General features: G+C 37.1%; 1 protein-coding gene across 1 annotated transcript in view; it reads right to left on the reverse strand.

The window, feature by feature from the left end:
• Positions 1 to 17968, reverse strand: part of DPP4 (dipeptidyl peptidase 4) — a 68405-nt gene that overhangs the window by 20147 nt on the left and 30290 nt on the right. The window contains exons 13-21 of the mRNA XM_039360049.1: positions 16640 to 16744; positions 16161 to 16228; positions 14793 to 14846; positions 13739 to 13860; positions 11520 to 11567; positions 9955 to 10053; positions 6068 to 6137; positions 1944 to 2138; positions 1206 to 1260 (exon numbers count right to left, since the gene is read on the reverse strand). Coding sequence (XP_039215983.1) covers positions 1206 to 1260; positions 1944 to 2138; positions 6068 to 6137; positions 9955 to 10053; positions 11520 to 11567; positions 13739 to 13860; positions 14793 to 14846; positions 16161 to 16228; positions 16640 to 16744 — 816 coding nt within the window. The remainder of the gene's footprint in view (positions 1 to 1205; positions 1261 to 1943; positions 2139 to 6067; positions 6138 to 9954; positions 10054 to 11519; positions 11568 to 13738; positions 13861 to 14792; positions 14847 to 16160; positions 16229 to 16639; positions 16745 to 17968) is intronic.

The raw sequence follows: 17968 nt of genomic DNA on the forward strand, positions 1-17968 counted from the left end.
TGCAGGACTTGGTACCCATCATTATCCTGGTTTTTTTTGTTGTTGTTGTTGCTTATGAAAATCTGCTCCAGGTTAGATGGTTTTTTGTATGCAAATGTGGGCCTGAAAAAATACAACATTGTCCTGTATCAGCTACAGCATATTAATAAGGCATTTGAATGGTTTGTGCTCCGTGCTGGAGGCGGCAATGAGTGAAGCTCTGTTGTTCTGTTCTTGTGGTCTGTTTTTTTAAGATACCCTCCCTGGAAACTGCCTTTATAAATTTGTCTATTGATCTCATTGGATGGGGGGTTGAGTATCATGAATAGCTGGTTTAATTCCAACAGTTGAACATCTCTGCTAAACATAGCTTACAGCATAGAGACTAGCTTATAGAGCTATCGTCTATAGCCAGACTGTAAGTGGAAAAGGTGCTTTTAACTCCTTTTTAAGTTGGCCTAGGCCAGGGGTAGGTGGCCTAGGCTAACATAGCTCTCCCACTGCAAGGATGAACTTGAGTATTTGTGCAAGGAGACACTCCCTTGTACCATAAAATATTGATATCACAAAAATATAATGACAATAGACCCAACCCATTTGAAATACAGTTAAATGTTGCAATTTCTAGCAACCTTCTATAGAAGCCAACTTACACTAGAAACACAGAAGAGGGCAGCGTGACAGACTAGATTCATAGATAGATTCAGTGTAAAACACAATGCAGCTTGCTTGATTTTGGCTTTTGTTCTGGGAACAAGCAATTAAAGTTCGTACACTATGCTTTATGGCTTCATGTAGTGTGTGAACCTATCCAACTATGGTTTACTCAATAAACTCTGGATAACCAACTCATGGCTTAATGCAAAGTATGAACCCAGAGACATAGTTATTGTGGCCACTAAAGAATGTGAGAATGTAGAAAAAAGAGTCTCACTGGATCAAGGCAATGTCCCAGCTGCTCTGGTTTCTATGTGTCTGAGCAGTCCATCAGATGGCATAAAGATGTGGGGAGAGATAAATGGAAGCAATAATTCAGGCTCTGAATGGAAACACTTCTCTACTTAGAAAGAGGTCCAACTAAAATATAGAGGAGTATCTTGTAAAAAAATATCTGCTGTGTCTCCACAAACAGCATTTTCTCACAATGTTGTATTCAAGTAAAACAGCTTTTCTTAATAGCAGCAGAATATTTAAATCTGAACAAAACAATTAGCTTTAATACTTACCCAGCCCCAAATAGCTATTCTATCCTTATCAACAAAGCTCATTTCAGAAAATAGCCTAGGAAAAAAAACAAACAGAAAAATTCACATACTCAGAAAAATCTTATCTTATTCTTCTTTGCAACAACAACCTCCTTTCCCCCTCCAGCCTTGCTCCTTGGAGAATACGTGTATTAAAATGTAATACATAAATATTAATGTTCAATACTTATTCCAAACAAGTTTTTTTTTCCTGTTCCACTTTTTTTTTAAGAACTGGAGTACCAATAAAGAACAAAAGGAAGCAGAAAGAAGGCTACTGGGATTAGAAATAGAAATTAGTGTATTTGTGTGAATCAAATTTTCATTTTCAAACTGATATATGAATCTTAACTCGACTACCCATCAAAATTCATTTCTCTGAAAGTTACAGTCCAATTCATCAATCAAAAAAAGGAGGGAGCATTAAGGAAAGGTCTGTGCAAAAATGTTTATATCATGCAAATATAGTAATTAACTACGTTGTATGTTAACTGTTTGCAAAAACTGTGTATTAGATTTAAAAAAAGGTTTACTGTAAGTTTGGAAACTTTTTTTAAAAAAACCAAGCTTTAGATTAGTTCAAGGATAAAAGTTAGTGAACAGAAAAATGAGAAATGAAGAAAAACCAAGGCTAAAAAATTCAGCAAGAAGGAGAATCATTGGGAGAAGTCCAGTTAAGGTGTTAACCATCCTAACCAAGGCAATAAGGCACAAACATACTTGGCTGCTGAGATCTGATCTTCGACTTCATAGGTTCCCAGTCTTCGGTATATCGCATGCAAAATTTTATCTCCTTGGAAACCACTTCCCCTACCATCGAAGCTAGCCACAATAATCCCTTCGGAGCTTGCCAGGTACGTAGACCAGTTGATCCGGAAGGCAGCATCTGCTTTCTGACTACAAGGCCCTGCATACCTGTGGAAAGAAAATTGGGCTGACTTGACCCAGGCGGTGCTCTATTTGTTCTGCATTTTCCAAATTCTTATATAAACAGGGACTTTGGTTGGAACAGAAAATGTCCAGCAACCCCTTCTTCATCTGCCCCATTTGCCACAAACATTGTAATAATAAAACTGAGATTCAGGCCGATCAAATGTATCTTGATGGTAGGCTGGATTTTGTATTTTCTTATCATTGGTCTGGCTTTAGCTGTATTGAATGCTTATTTCACTATACACAAATATGGCTGGAAATTCAAAAGCAGCAATATAGACAGTAATTTAGGTTAAAATTAATACATTCTAATAAGAATGGTATTTACAAAGAAGGCTCTAGATGGAAAAAATTTAACTGAAGCACAAAAATGATATGAAGTGAGATTGAATCATATGATGTTTTTCTGGCGTAATCAGAACTCTATGGTATTTTAACTTCCATTTAACTCTCTCCATTGAATTATTTCCATCATTGTCTTGTAAAATAATGAGGGTTTTTTTAAAAACTTCCTTCCTTAGAGCATATCCAATAGGAAGTCAGCAATAACCCCCCCCCCCGTTCTCTCATGAAACACAATGAGTGTTTCTATTCTATTCTATTCTATTCTATTCTATTCTATTCTATTCTATTCTATTAGACAATTTAGGATCGTCTTCTTCCTGGTTATTCGAAAAAGATTCAGTTATAGAAATGACAACCTAATCTAATTTAATGTGAAGTTGAGGATAACCATGAAGCTCCTGGAAGAAATCTCAAATAACATTAAATGCTCAGGACTAAGTCCCGTCGATTTAAATGACTGCCCATAGAGATAGTTTCAATCTATATTTTCTACATTCCAACTCTCATTCCATCACCCTGGGCCTTTGTGCGAATACAGCAACACTGAGTTTAAGCTGCAAGGATTTGTTTTTGCTTCACTGCAGGAATGTCTCAATATCTCACACCTTTTCACTTTTTTCCTTAATGGAAGGCATGGAATGCTCCATTATTTATTTTCCAAATATTGATTGGCACTGCGACATTTGCTAACAGACTACTGCCTTATCCAGAACATTCAAATGCCAATCAGGTCTTGCATCAAAGCCCAGCAAACATAATTAATGGCTTTTGAAGTGCTGCTTGAGAGTGCTGCTCTTGCCTATAGCTACTGGAGCTCCTACAGCACTTACAGCCATGGACTACACAGTCGCTTGCTCAGTTCCTTACTGAATACTCTTCGTTGACAATATTAATATTTCTGGAATATATGAAGAACAAACACTGTTAATCAGCTGCCTAATGATATCTCCCCAAATGGAAGTCTCTACGTTAATGCCAGACACAATGTTGATCAGGTGCAAGATGGCAGCTCTGTGACTCAGATCAGAAAAGCTTGTTCAGAATGAGGAAGCACAGCACCCTTTTCAAAGTATTAAAGCAGCTGCATCCTGTGGAAGGCTTGCATGGATGCTTCAAAGCCTGTCCTTGGTGGTGCCTGTCCTTGGTGGTGTATGTACTCATGCAACGAAGAATCTATACCTACATATACAGTTAATGTACAAACGCCATGGACAGCCTTCAAGGCAGTTGCCCTTCTGAAAGATGCAGCTGCTTTAATGCTTTGAGAATGCCTACTTTACTACTGTTAACAAAAGCTGCAAACTCCTCTTTCAATGTTTTTCGCTGCTCTACTCTTTAATAAAGTGATCAAGGGCAAAAATGAAGAGCTCTGTTTTTTCAATAGATCTGAAGGCTAATTATACATCATCTGAAGAATGTACATAATTGAAAACAGATAATCTCTGAATCGTGACCATGTTCACGTCACCCTGCGTACTACCCTAAAACCCAAATGCTAATCTTCAATAAATTTAAAGAACATACCAAGATCCACTTTTGCTGTTCAGAATTTTAATAAGTCTTTGATCATTACGGCTCACTGAAATTTTTAATTAGTGAAATGATTAATAATTCTAATGATAATTATATAACATTATGTTTAAAATATGAACAGGACAAAGGTAAATTAAATGCTTACAACTACTGTATGCTACATTCCTTGCACAACCAATTTTCACCAAATACGGAATATTTGCATTTTATTTACTATAAAAAGCAAATTTCTGTAATTTGCAGATTACAGGAAGAAGCTAATTAATGCAAATCCTTTAATATGTGCAGAAGAGTGTGAGGGAGGAATAGCATCAACAGCATATGTTCAGGATCCAGGAAATGTGCCTTCTTTGTTATATTTCTTAAATTATATTTGCAGGGTCAGGTGTACAGTAAAACTGGTTTATGTACGGTACAATTGTCTAATCCACATTTTCCTAATAGTAGCTATCCTTCGGCCATTGTTTTTACTTAACTGCAAACTGTACAGTAGTCCTAACCTGATTTATATACTGATTTATTTAAATAGGCTCAGCAACATATGTCGAGATTTAACAGAAAGATAGATAAGATAACCTTTATTGTCATTTTTTTACTGTGAGCACACTGGCCCACATTAAAAATGAAATTCTGTTGCCTGCTCTCGAAAGAAAGTATATACTACCCATACACATTCATAACACATACACACACACACACATATGAATGAAGAGGATGTATTGCTCAAGACCAGTTGCAGCTTTCTGCAGTCTCACAATTGTGATTTGTGCCTTTTTTTTCACAAATTCCTGGTTTCCTGGGGGGAAAGAAGCCCATTTGGGGGAATGGATTTATTTAATGACATTATTTGCTTAATGATGTTTCACTTTATGGCCGTCATAAAAACAGTCATAAAATCAAGTCAGGTCACAGGGTGTTCTGCTTAATGACTGCAACAACGCTTTAGCTGACTGTGTTCAGCAGGTCAGCGGTTCAAATCTCACCGGCTCAAGGTTGACTCAGCCTTCCATCCTTCCGAGGTAGGTAAAATGAGGACCCAGATTGTTGGGGGCAATGTAAATATATATATACATTGCTTACTGGTGTATACCGCTTAGAGAGTGCTTGCACTTAAAGCGGTATATAAGTCTCATAAATAAATAAATAAATTCTAGCCTCAGTTGTGGTCATTAAGTGAGAACTATCTGTATCTCATTGGTTGGAACAATTTGAAGACAATGGAGCCAAGACTTTTGAGGGATTGTCAAACTATGTGGCATGATGCAATTGCTAAAGCTTATGCCTTTGTGCCTGATGTGTATATGTAAGAGTGAGGTTTGCCTTTTAACACCATCGTGACATGTTCAGGGCAGCCTTAACGATCAGTGCAATTTCTGAACAACCACTAGATGGCACCAGTGAAACACAGAAAACTCTTTGCTGATCTTTAACAATGGTTTGGTTTTTTATAATCTATATCTGATCATCCTATTTCTGATAACTCTTTTCTATCTCATAAATTAATTGTCATCATGATAATTTGCAGAGCAACAGGCAAATCAAACTCTTCTGGTAAAGGCAATAAGTCTTGAAGCACCTTAAAGTTTGTTTGTTGATGAAATTGCTTAGAAATCTTTTTGTTGCTATACTGCCAGCTCTTTTTCTTCTAATCTTACTAGTGCAAAGCTGTTGCTTGTATTTTTCTGATGACTCCATCACAGCCCACTGAGAGAATATGAAACCAGATGCCAATAAGTTCCTCCTCTTCCTCAACAGTAATTTATTAGCAACAATGCCTTCTGGGTGGAAGAAATGGGCCATCAGCCCGCTGAATGATGGCTTGCATCTCCCTGAACTGTCTGCATCCAAGCTGGTTCTCAGGGGGACAATCTGTAGCACTTAGAACTGAGACCTAAATAAACCAGTTTGACTAAACCTGTCTTGCTTTTTAAACCTTTGTACAGCATCCACGAAGCATTAGGCAGATAATACATAACAATAAACATCACTGGTAACATGAGCATAAACAAAGGTAAAAAGGTAGTTTGACTTACACATCAATGAGCAAGGGATACTTTTTTGACTCATCAAAATTAGGAGGCAATATCATCTGATACCAGTATGCTGAAAATAAGAAGAACAACATGAAAGCAAACAAAAACATGAAATATGCATTAATTCTGCAGCCAAGAAATTAAAAGACACTTGCTCCTGGGGAGGAAAGCTATGTCAAATCTAGACAGCATTCTAAAAAGCAGAGACATCACCCTGCCAACAAAAGTGCGTATAGTCCAGGCCATGGTTTTCCCAGTTGCAATGTATGGCTGTGAAAGTTGGACCATAAGAAAGGCTGAGCGCAAAAGAATTGAGGCCTTTGAACTATGGTGCTGGAGAAGAGTCCTGCGAGTCCCCTGGACTGCAAGGTAATCAAACCGGGCAGTCCTAGAAGAGATCAACCCTGGAGTTGAAGTCCACAAGTCATAAAAGGGCCAAGTTTGAAGACCCCTGGCTTAGAGGGAAGTACTGAGTGGAGTGCCACTAGATTCTGTGCTATTCAACACTTTCATCAAAGACTTGGATGAGTGAGTTGAGAAGACACTTAAAGAGACTTAAATAATATACAGAGGATAAAAAGCTGGGAACAGTAGTTAATACTTTAGGTGGAAAAAAAGAGGTTCAAAAGGTTCCAGCCACATTTGAGCAGTGGGGTGATATGCATGTGCTGAATATAATGGAAAAGAAATAAAATGTAAAGAAATGTAAATTTCTGCATTTGAATATTAAAAAAATATAAGCCATAAGTATAAGATGGGAGCTGGTTCGGTATACTGCAAAAGATCTGGGTATCCTTGTTGACCCAAGCTAAGGGTATGATGCAGGTATGAAAAAGCTCTATTAGGGTACATTAACAGAAGCATATAAAGTAATTGTTCCAGTCCACTCTGCCTTGGTCAACATTTATGATAGTGCAGTGTTTCCCAAACTTGACAATTTTAAGGCATGAGGACTTCAACTCCCAGAATTCCACATGCCTTAAAATTGTCAAGTTTGGGAAACACTGTGATAATGTATCCAATTTAGAGCACCCACTTCTAAAAGGATTGTAACAAATTACGGTAAGTTTAGAGAAGAGCTAACAAGTTGGGGAAGGGTCTGGAAACCAAGTTCTATTGGAACAGTGAAAGGATCTGGATATGTTTACAAAAAAGATGAGGATGGAGAAATTTAATTACCATTCAAATATAGGAAGTGGGAATGAACTTATTCTCTTTTGTCCCAGAGGACTGGATCAGAAAACTGAATCAGACTAGACATCCAAGAAACCCTTCCTGACAGTAGGAGCTGTCAGATAGTGGAGTGTCACAAGACATGGTTAGTTCTCCTTCGCTCCAAGTCTTCTGATGGAATTGTATGGTCATCTGTTAGAGATGCTGTACTGGATCTGTGGTCTCTTCCAGCTCTCAGATTCTATGATAATACATTAGATAATTAATGGACAATGACTGTGAAGGTTGAAATTTGTACACATTTCCATGTAAGGAAATGTCTTTGACCTCCATAACTTTCAGTGTTATATTTATTTATCATAGAAATCCTCTGAAAGAATTGGCTGCAGAAAAGTACAGTTACTCCATATTAATCAAGGCTTGCAAATAGCATAGCTGTTGCGGCAGCTGAATAAGGGGACTAGAATGAAAAATTAGACCAGGTGCTACTTCCCTTGCATCGATCAGGCAAATGGAAAACTACATACAGGTAGTCCTTGACCTATGACCACAACTGAGCCCAAAATTTCTGTTGCTAAGCAAGCCAATTGTTAAGTTAGCTTTGTTCCCTTTTAAGACCATTCTTACCACAGCTGTTAGGTGAACCACCACAATTGTTATGTTAATAACATGGTTTATTATTAATTATTAATAATTATTAATTATTACCCAATGTCTTTGCTTGTCTGAAAGTCACAAAACATGACACATGATCCTGGGACACTGCAACCATCATAAATACACGCCAGTTGCCAAGTGTCCAAATTTTGATCACATGATTATGGGGATGTTGCAATGGTCGTTAAGCGTGAAAAGCAGTCATAAGACACTTTTTTTCAGCGCTGTTGTAACTTCAAACAGTCACTAAACGAATGGTTGATACTACTTGTTATCTCCATTCAAATAAAACACTGCAAAATTAGCCAAAAATAAGTCACCTTTTGAGAACAATTTCAAATAGGCTTTCTCCAAATGCCAATATCTCTTACAGCCAGTTTTGTGTTGCATTATCACCTGGGAGGCACGGTGGAGTAGAAAGTAAGAAAGAAAGAGAAGCATCTCTTGAGGTCTTCCATCAGTTTGAAGGCAGCCCTGTGCTTTATACAGCATGAAAATGGTCAGAGCCAAATGCTGTTTGTTTCATACTTTATTCACTGATGTTTTAATGCTTCTCTTTTATTTTCTGTTTTGAATGATTACTAAATTATATTTTATTTGGGGGAGTGATGTTTGTGTTTGTTTTTTTAAATATCAACAGAGGGTGCTATGACACTATTATTTTGGTTTATAGCCTCTCCCGCTGGTGGAAAAAAAAATGATGCCTCTTTTTTGAACAAAGGAAAGAAGGAAGTTGCTTTTTCTCCTTATTCCAAAGTGAATGGTGGGGGAGAAAGGTACAATCTTTTTTTTCTCTCATTAGTAGCAGAAGCTACTAATTAAGAACAGAATTCTCTTTACTAAAGAAAACAACAACAGCAGCACTGCAAAGACGTTGCACCCTTCCAATAGATGGGGTGGCTGGCTGGCTGGCTGGCTGGAAAGATGCTATGATTGAAGGCATGGATACTTGAAGAGAGTGAATAGACTGGGAAGAATCAGGAGGGACTGGAAAAAGATGATCTTTGAGGTGACAAGGACAAATTCTAGTAGAAAAAGAAGAAGCCAAGCTCCACACAAAGAGAGTGGATAAGAAAGAGACAAGAAGGAGGGATTAGCAATATTTTGGAATGGGAAGGAAGGAAGGATTACATTTTGTTTGGATGGCCTCTTGATGATATGCTGCATCCTTGTCAATTGAGAAGGAAGGGAAAGGGAAAGGGAAAGGAAAGGATTGGTTTAGTGGTCAAGGCACCAGGCTAAAAAGTCCCACCTTAGCCATGAAAGCCAGCTGGGTGACTTTGGGCCAGTCACTCTCTCTCAGCCTTACTCATCTCACAAGGTTCTTGTTATTGTGGGAAAAGAGGAACAGGGAGGTGTGTTGGATATGTTCACCATCTTGAGTTATTTGTAAAAAAAAAAAACAAAAAGAAGGAAGGAAGGAAGGAAGGAAGGAAGGAAGGAAGGAAGGAAGGAAGGAAGGAAGGAAGGAAGGAAGGAAGGAAGGAAGATTTGGAGAGGGGTGAGTGAGACAACTTTCTAAGCACAGCGTTCAACTGCACTGCCAGGCGGGTCCACAGCCTCTCTTTCTGCCCTTCTGAATTAAGGCAAATGTTTCAGAGCAACCACTACTCTTATGTGTTGCTGACTGTACTGACTTTCCCAGTCCAAAGTGCAAGCTGAAACTGATAGGTATCAGCATGACAATAATCAGAACTGCACTCAGGCTGCAGATGTCACATATCCTGAATCAGCACACCTGAAATGGTTTACAGCCTCTAAAGCATGAATTCATGGAGATAGCAAGAAAAAGATAATCCTGGTTACAGCAATGCTGGCTGAGCAAGCTGCTTGGTCTTTATTTACAATGTCTCATATTACAAATTCTTAAGCCTAATGGCTCCTTTCCTGTTATGAATCACAGGGGGAAAAAATTCTGAGGCACTGTTGATAATAACGAAGAGCTACAAGCATTCATTTCATTCAAAATTATGGTTTCAAAAGGCTATGTAAATATATTGTTTTATTCAACTTTTAAAAAATGATTTGCTTCCTTTTGTTTCAACTTGCAAACTTACTTTGTCCATGCAGAGTAATATTTCTCAGTCTTTTGCAGGGCATCTGAATTTCTTTCAATGCATTTTTCAAGTTGTTGTTATCTTCTAGGGTCTTAATAGCTAGGATTAAAACAGGTATATTTGATAAGTTATAATCAAAGAATTAAAAATTTAGAGAGCTGGTTTTAAAAATCAATTACTTAAAGGGCGGTGCTCATCTCTGTTTCTTAGTTGAGGGAGCCAGTGTTGTCTGAAGACATTTCCATGGTCATGTGGCTAACATGACTATACACCAAGATGCACGCAACCTTCCCACTGAAGTGGTACCTATTTAATCTACTTGCATTTGCATGCTTTCGAGTTGTTAGATCAGGGGTATCAAACTGCCTGCAGGCTGGTTTAATCATACTGGAGCCGCGCCCACCCCATTGCCAGCAATGGCAAAATAGTCCCGATTCATCTCGCGACGTCACGTGATGTGACATGTCTGTGTTAGATGGTCAGGAACTGGGGCAAATAATGGGAGCTTACCCCATTTTGCAGCACTTGGGCCTCAAACCCGGGCTCTCAACTTTTCAGCTGACAAGCTCAGCATCTTTAATCGCTAAGCCATTGTGCCTCCTATCTAGGACTTACTTCCTAGTAAGCATGCGTAAGAGATGATTGATGAAAAAAATGCCTCTGATTTCAAGCATTAATTACAAGCAAGGAAGGAAAAAGAAGAGCAAAAGACACACACTTAAATCAACAGAAAGAACAATCCAAATTCGTTTCCACAAATATATTTCTTTTCATACCAACTGGAGTGTTTCTCAACAATGGTGTAACATTCAAGAACTAAGTAGCACCAGCTCAAAAAACATGAGCTCAGCTGGCAACAATCTCAGCTTGTCAGAATTGCTGCACAAAGAAGGGTTTTTTTCTAAAACAATCACAGCCTCTTGTCCCAGATCCATACCCTTTTGTCAGCTACTATTGGAAATTTGATCTCCTTGCAATATGTATGCACAGACACATAGACACACATGTATCAAACTCTGTGTGTATCTCCCTGTATGATGGGAAAAATGAACTGTACGTTTTCTTCCTGTTTTACACACATACACACAAACTCTTATCATTTTTTTCTCGTCAAGTTATATAAATTATAGTGACATATCAGATTGATGCCTTTAACACAACGGTTACGGCTTCTTAGTAATGAATCTCATTCTACCCCATGGATCTACTTCTAACTGATGTGCATTAGGAAAAAAAAAACCTCAAGCTTTCTTAAATTGGTGCCCTGCAGACATGCTAGGCTAAAAGTCCCATTGTTTACAGCCAAACAGCAATTTGAGTTGCTGTCAGGTGTGATGGGAACTGAAGTCCAACACCTGTATGGCACCCAACTGGGGGTGGTCACTGAATTACATCACCAAAGTGTAATCTCATGCATTCATATCAGAAATAAAGCTAATTATGTATAATTGATCTTACTGCAAGATATGTATGGATAAAATATTACAAACGCTAAATCACAAATATCCCAGAACAGACATGCATTCCCATTCTTCCAGAAGAGGAAAATTTTTAAAATAAAATACCTTTGTCTGTAATGCTGTTTTGCAAGGTGAAGTAGGGCACGTCAGGACCTGTTATTCGCAGTGTTAAAAAAAATTCAATTAATTAAGCTAACTTTTTACAGGTTAATTTTATCCCAGTTATTGCTATTTTTTTGTTTCTTTGTCAATGTGTTTTGATTGAGATGTTCTTATGTTTTGCATTTTATTCTGCATTTTCTTCCTTTGCAGTTTTTATCAATGATTTAGTGGAAAGATTATTTAATGGGGTACTCATAATCCATAAATATATTTACTCCATAAATATATTTAAGATAAATGAATGATTAAAAAGTGCATTCAATTGAACCCACTAATACCAATTGTCATACTAATTTTATGATTTTGGAATAAGCTGGTCACTAGTGTATCTTTTTTTTCCTATTCTGTACACAAAAATGCTTTCTCTTTAACAAATTAATACTAATAGTAATATCAGCTAATAAGCTGGAAACTGGAGGGTGGGGTTTTTTTTTTTTGTCTTTTTGTTCTGACCAACCAAAAAATCAGTTTTTTTTGTTCTTCACATCTGTTGTATGGATGTCCAAAGCACAGTGTAGTTGTTAGAACAAGGACCTCAAAATCCTGATCCAATGGCAACATATGGCCCATATTTTCTATCACCTCTATCTTACTATTGCAAACAGAACAACAGAGATGGGAAGGACCCTGGAGGCCTTCTAGTCCAAGTCCCTGCTATACCAGGACTAGGCAACCTTGGCTCTTTTATGACTCGTGGACTTCAGCTCCCAGCTATGCTGGCTCAGGAATTCTGGGAGTTGAAGTCCACGAGTCATAAAAGAGCCAAGGTTGCCTACCCCTGCCCTATACCATTTCTGACAAATGGTATGTCTGTTCTTAAAAATATCCAGTGATGGAGCAACTTGCCAATCTTGATTGGCTGCTTATGGATCCTCCCTGTTAAGAAGGAAGTATGACTAAGCTCATAGCCCTACACCGTGATGCCATCACATCAGGAGGAAGGCAGTGTGGGTGTGGGTGTGGGAAATCCCTGCTGCCTTTAAACTTCCTCCCAGCACCAAGAGGAGAAAGAAGGACAGGCAGCAGTTATCAGGACTTCCTTGCCCTCTGCAGCGGTTCAGGTGGAAGAGAATGGCTGCTTTGGGAAATGTGAGAAGCAACAATAGTAGCAGGGGCAGCAAATTCCAACAAATGTGGGTAGGAGAGGAACATGTCTCCCAATACAAGGGTGGGTGGGTGGGTGGAAAGTCATGTCCACCTATATGTCAGGAACAAGAGTGCTCTCCTAATGCAACTTCTGCAGCCGCCCTCTGCTGCTAGTGACTGAGGTAAAGAAGCTGCCATATTCTCAGTATAGTTCTCTCTCCAGAGATCTTGTGTGTGTGTGTGTGTGTGTGTGCTAGAACAGCATTGGCCTATCACATTCTGGTATTATTCCCCCCACAGACATCTCAAAGAGCTTGTCCCTGCTTGCCTCTCTCCATAAACAATATTCCTATAAAGTATATGGGGATAGTCAATATCATTTTACTTCTTAATAGTAAATATTCAGGCATACTGGACTCTTTTACGGGCATAAATTCTACCAAATCGCAAATGCTTAGATTCAACAGTTTTATGTTGTCACTCAACAGCGGCCAAACCAACTGCTTCTGTTCTGGTTAATGCTGCCAAATAAGAAGAAAATGGAAGAAAAGTAGCTCTGTTTTCTAGTAGGTCTTTTAAAAATAACTTTGTTTCATGGTGCACTGTGATACCCTTCATTTTTAAACCAGTGGAGACTTTTTCATCAATATATAAGAAGAGCAGAATTGCGGCCCATCTTCTAGTTCTCATGATGATTCCAGTGGTAACTGGAAGTAGGGAGACCTAGCTTCAAACCTTCCCTTGGTCTTAAAGCTCACTGGGTGACTTTGGATCAATCCCTTTCTCTCAGCCCAATTTATATCACAAAGTTGTTCCTCTGAGGCTAGTGATTTTTTAACAGCTTCAGATGCCTTGACTTCTCAGAGGAAAAGCAAGAATAAAAAAGCAATTTAAAAACAAACAAACACCAAATGGTGATGGCAATGACCCAGGTATCCCAGCTGAAAAAGTTTGTGCTTGTGGCCATCCAAACAACAATAGTTCTTTGAATCGTGGATTGGAGAAGCATCATGAAAATATTAGGATCTTAAGGATCAAATTGTATTTCTGTATGGATAGGAGTCTGCATTACCTACCGTAACAATTCAATTTATAATATCTTGAATCTGTGCTGAAGGATACAGAGAAATACTGACATGCTTCCTCCTTTGAATTACAAGTGATACATATTTTTTTCAAGTCATTTTTTAAGTCCACTCTGCAAAAATGTGGAAAAGAGAACGGCAGAAGAAATCAGTACTCTACTGCACATCAGGAAGGCACACTACTACAAATACTTTTGATTTCAACAGGAGAATTTATCAGTTTTCTTTTCTTTGCAACCCTATAACAGCCAGGATAATTTTTACTTGTGTGTGCCAATGCTTCATGTTTTGTTTTGTTTTTGCCAGCAATGTCATGGTTTACATCTTCAATTTTCTAAACAGTTTTCTAACAATTCAACTTCATACCCAATTTTTGCCTTTGTTACTCTGAGGGTGGGTTGCTTTTTTTTTTTTTTTGCAAATTACAATGGACATTTTCTCTTTGTTTTCCTTCATATTTAATTCAGATTTATCTTCTTTTTTTCTTCAATTGTCTACTTTATCTGCAGTAAACCAAGGGCTCCAGTATTTTAGTACTAAATATTGTCAATCAACATTATTCCATGGACCCATTATTTCATAGTTTTTCTTATCTAAATAGTTCAATTCAAGCTGTGTCCAATTTACTCCACCATCAGCATATTTGATTACTTGTATCACTCATCATTTATAGCTTGTATTTCCATAATTTAATTTTGAATTTAGAATTTTTATATCATTATCATCACCCTTGTATTAGGGTATTATTTGATTTTTATCCCACAGTGATTATTGTTTATGCTAACTCAAGGTGGCAAACAAACCTCATCTTCTTTCTTTCTCCTATTTTCCCCACAACAATAACCACGAAAGAGACTGACTGTCCCAAAGTCACCTAGCCAGTTTTCATGCATAAGGTGGGACTAAAACTCATAGTCTCCTGGTTCCTAAACTAGTATTTTAAATACTAGAGCAAAGTGAAGGTAGGCAATTCAAAAATGTGAAAATTAAAGATATATATTATGTATGCTCTGTATAGCAAAACCATAATAAAAAAGCATCTTACTTATAAAGATGTCTTCCTCCTGGTCTACCTTCAAATTCATTACTAATAAAGTATCTGTGAAATAAGCAAATGGGTTATTTGTGGATTAATACCTCATCCTGATAATCATTTAGTTTACTGTAATAAAAATGGCCTAGGACAATAATACAGAAGTAGCTATAAAAGATTAAATGGTTAAGTAATAAAGTGCAATTCTACATGAGAACTGGAAAATACATTATGTTGCAATGAAACTAGAAAAGACATTATGTTACCACAAAAAAGGAAAAGCATCTCATTAAGCAGAAAGTAGTAGGCAAAGGAGAAAGTTTATTGTGAATTTTTAATTTTGTAAGCCACTCCAAGTCATTGTGTATCAGCTGGGAGTGATACAAATGTGTTATATAAAGGAGAAACAAGTGTACCAATTATTTAGCAGACCATTTTCAGCACAGATCTCTAATTCTGAATATCATTTTTTCCATTGAGCCTATAGAGTTCCTATAGAGAATATATTAGTTATTTAGCAGTTTTAATAAACAAATATTAAATCAGAGGAATGTATTCAACAATTTTAATACACTTTCCATGGAACATCTCATCAAGAGAAAATATAATAGGTGACTAACTTGTAGGAAAAAAACTGGTGAAACATTCCAGGATTTATTTCTTAAATAGCTACAATCTGTTGTTGACTTTGTTTAGATTTGTATGCAATGGGGGGGGGGGTTAAGCATGTTTATGTTACATTATTGCATTTTATGCTTGCTTTGTATTACATCTATAGATTGTATATTTGTTATACTTATTTGATGATGCGATGTTGCATTTCCTGATTGCAATGTAATAAAAAGTATTAACAGTGGGCCCTGTGTAAGGAAAGCAGATAGTGGGGGAAAGAGAATATTATTTTCATAATCATGGATAAAAGACAATGTGCCTCACTGCCATTCTATTGCAGAATATTACTCATTGAGCATGGATTATTTTGACACATAGGCTTCCAGTTCAACTAAAATTAGTGGCATTTGGGTCTTACTGAAATCTTAAAGCTTAAATTAGTAATGATTAACTTGTCACAGGGAATTCAGTGGGATGTAAAACAACTTGCCTTAATGAGATTGGGAAAGAAGATTTATATCTCAAGAGACACTGAGATTTGAGCTTATCAGGAAGACATAAATCAAAGGAAAGGAAGGTCAGCACAATCTGCATAATAGGCAAGGGAGCATAACATTGCCACGGCAAAATTTCTTATGCTTCTCATCCAGTCTCAATTTTAATACCACAGATAAAAGCAGAACAAACAGAAAAGGCTATCTCTAGAAAGAGATGGCTTATGCATTTGTTACATAGACACATATTCAAAAGTTATCAATGGATACTCACAGGCTATTATTTGTTATGGCAGCTATACTGATTACTTCCCATTTTCCACTTGTAATAGGTTTAACTTTCTAAGTATAAAGAGTAGATAAAACATGAATCTCCATTAATGTAAAATTACACATACATACACAAAACAATGTCTACGACAAACTCTGATAACTCCAAAACGATAATGACATTATCACAAAAAATGCTTTCCATTATGTCTTATGCAAGTACATAAGCCAGGGGTGTCAAACTGCCAGCCCATGGGCTGGATGCATCATCGTGAAACCGTGCCCACCCTATTGCCGGCAATGGCAAAAAAGTTGTGATACATCGCGACACGTCATGTGACGTTGCGAGTTTGACACCCCTGACATAAGCCATGGCATTAAGTGATGACATTACACAGGTGTCATCATTTGCCTCTCTTTGCCCTTCCTTATGAACATCCATGCACAGACATAAAGAAACACACACAAATAATCATTACTTACTCCTGTACTATCAGTGTAGTGAATATGTTTATATCCCTCTGAATCACTGATAATTCTGTAGTAGCTGATTTTATCAGAAGTAAAGTAAGGTTCAGATGGCTGAAACTGCGAAAAAGAAGAATAACATGTTTATAGATATAATGGTTAATAAATATACTATTTCATAGGTTTATTAATTTTAACCTCTCAGAAAAATACACTGACTATTAGATTTTTGTTCAGGGATTAAAAATATATATTTTTTTATTTCCCAAAGAACAAGATATTCCTAAAGTTTTCAAAATAAATGGGACAAAAGAAATAGGTTTCTACTCTGGCATTGGCTGTTTTTATAGACTCTTCAGTATGAAACATTAGTGAATTGCAATTACATGACTCTTATTTCTCTTTTCTTTCATGCACAGAAGGTCTTTAACAGTTCGTTTTTCTTTACTTTTTATTTTCTTTTGTTGTTTTGGTAATATAAGAAATGGAAGGTAATTAATTAAAAAGGAAATAATAATTTATGATTTGTTGACATACAGACTTTTGAATATTTACAAAGCAATAAATAATTTGAAGGAAGCAAAGAGATGCCAACAGTCTAGCTCTGCCCAATTTCATCTTCTCAAATTCTGATACTTGAAAGTTCACAACCACTGAAATTTAATCAAAAGATTCAGCTCAACTGTTCTATACTGAGCATGCTTACTTATGTTTCTCTGCTGAGAAGAATGGCTTGTCCAGTAGCTTTTCTGTTAACTGAATGTATCACTGATTTAATACTGATTTAATACTATTCTCCACACATTTTAGAGAGTTGGATCAGTGATATTCAGCCTTTTTTTTTTTTTGGCAGAAGACCTAGTTGTTCAATATTTTTACATCTGCAGAAAGTTCACTGTACTACGCAAAGAAATTGTCACTTTTTCTAATTTTTAAATCGATACTGTCGTTACAATTGCTAGGTTTTGGTACTGTCAATCATTAACTATATTTATTGTTAGATTTTAAGTCAAATTTTCTATATAGCGTATTAACAAATTTCAAGGAAATGAATTTGTTATTCTTAGAAACCTATTTACAAAAAAAAAAGAAAAAAGAAAAGAAAATTATGTTTGATGTGGCATAAATAAGGCTAAGTGAAAGATTTGGGATTTCAAACTTCCTCACACAGGTAACTTCTTGATCTAGGCAACACTAAAAAGACCCTGCCAAAAGTCTTTTGCCTCTCAGTTACCAGTGCCACCATCTATCTTCTAAAACAGGGGTGCCCAACCCCCAGTCCGTGGACCAGTACCGGGCCGTGGCATGCTAGAAACTGGTCTGCATAAACAAGCCAAGCTCCAT

The sequence above is a fragment of the Crotalus tigris genome, unplaced genomic scaffold (genome assembly GCF_016545835.1).
Source record: "Crotalus tigris isolate CLP2741 ecotype Arizona unplaced genomic scaffold, ASM1654583v1 scf7180000019151.395998, whole genome shotgun sequence".
NCBI classification, from domain to species: domain Eukaryota; kingdom Metazoa; phylum Chordata; class Lepidosauria; order Squamata; family Viperidae; genus Crotalus; species Crotalus tigris.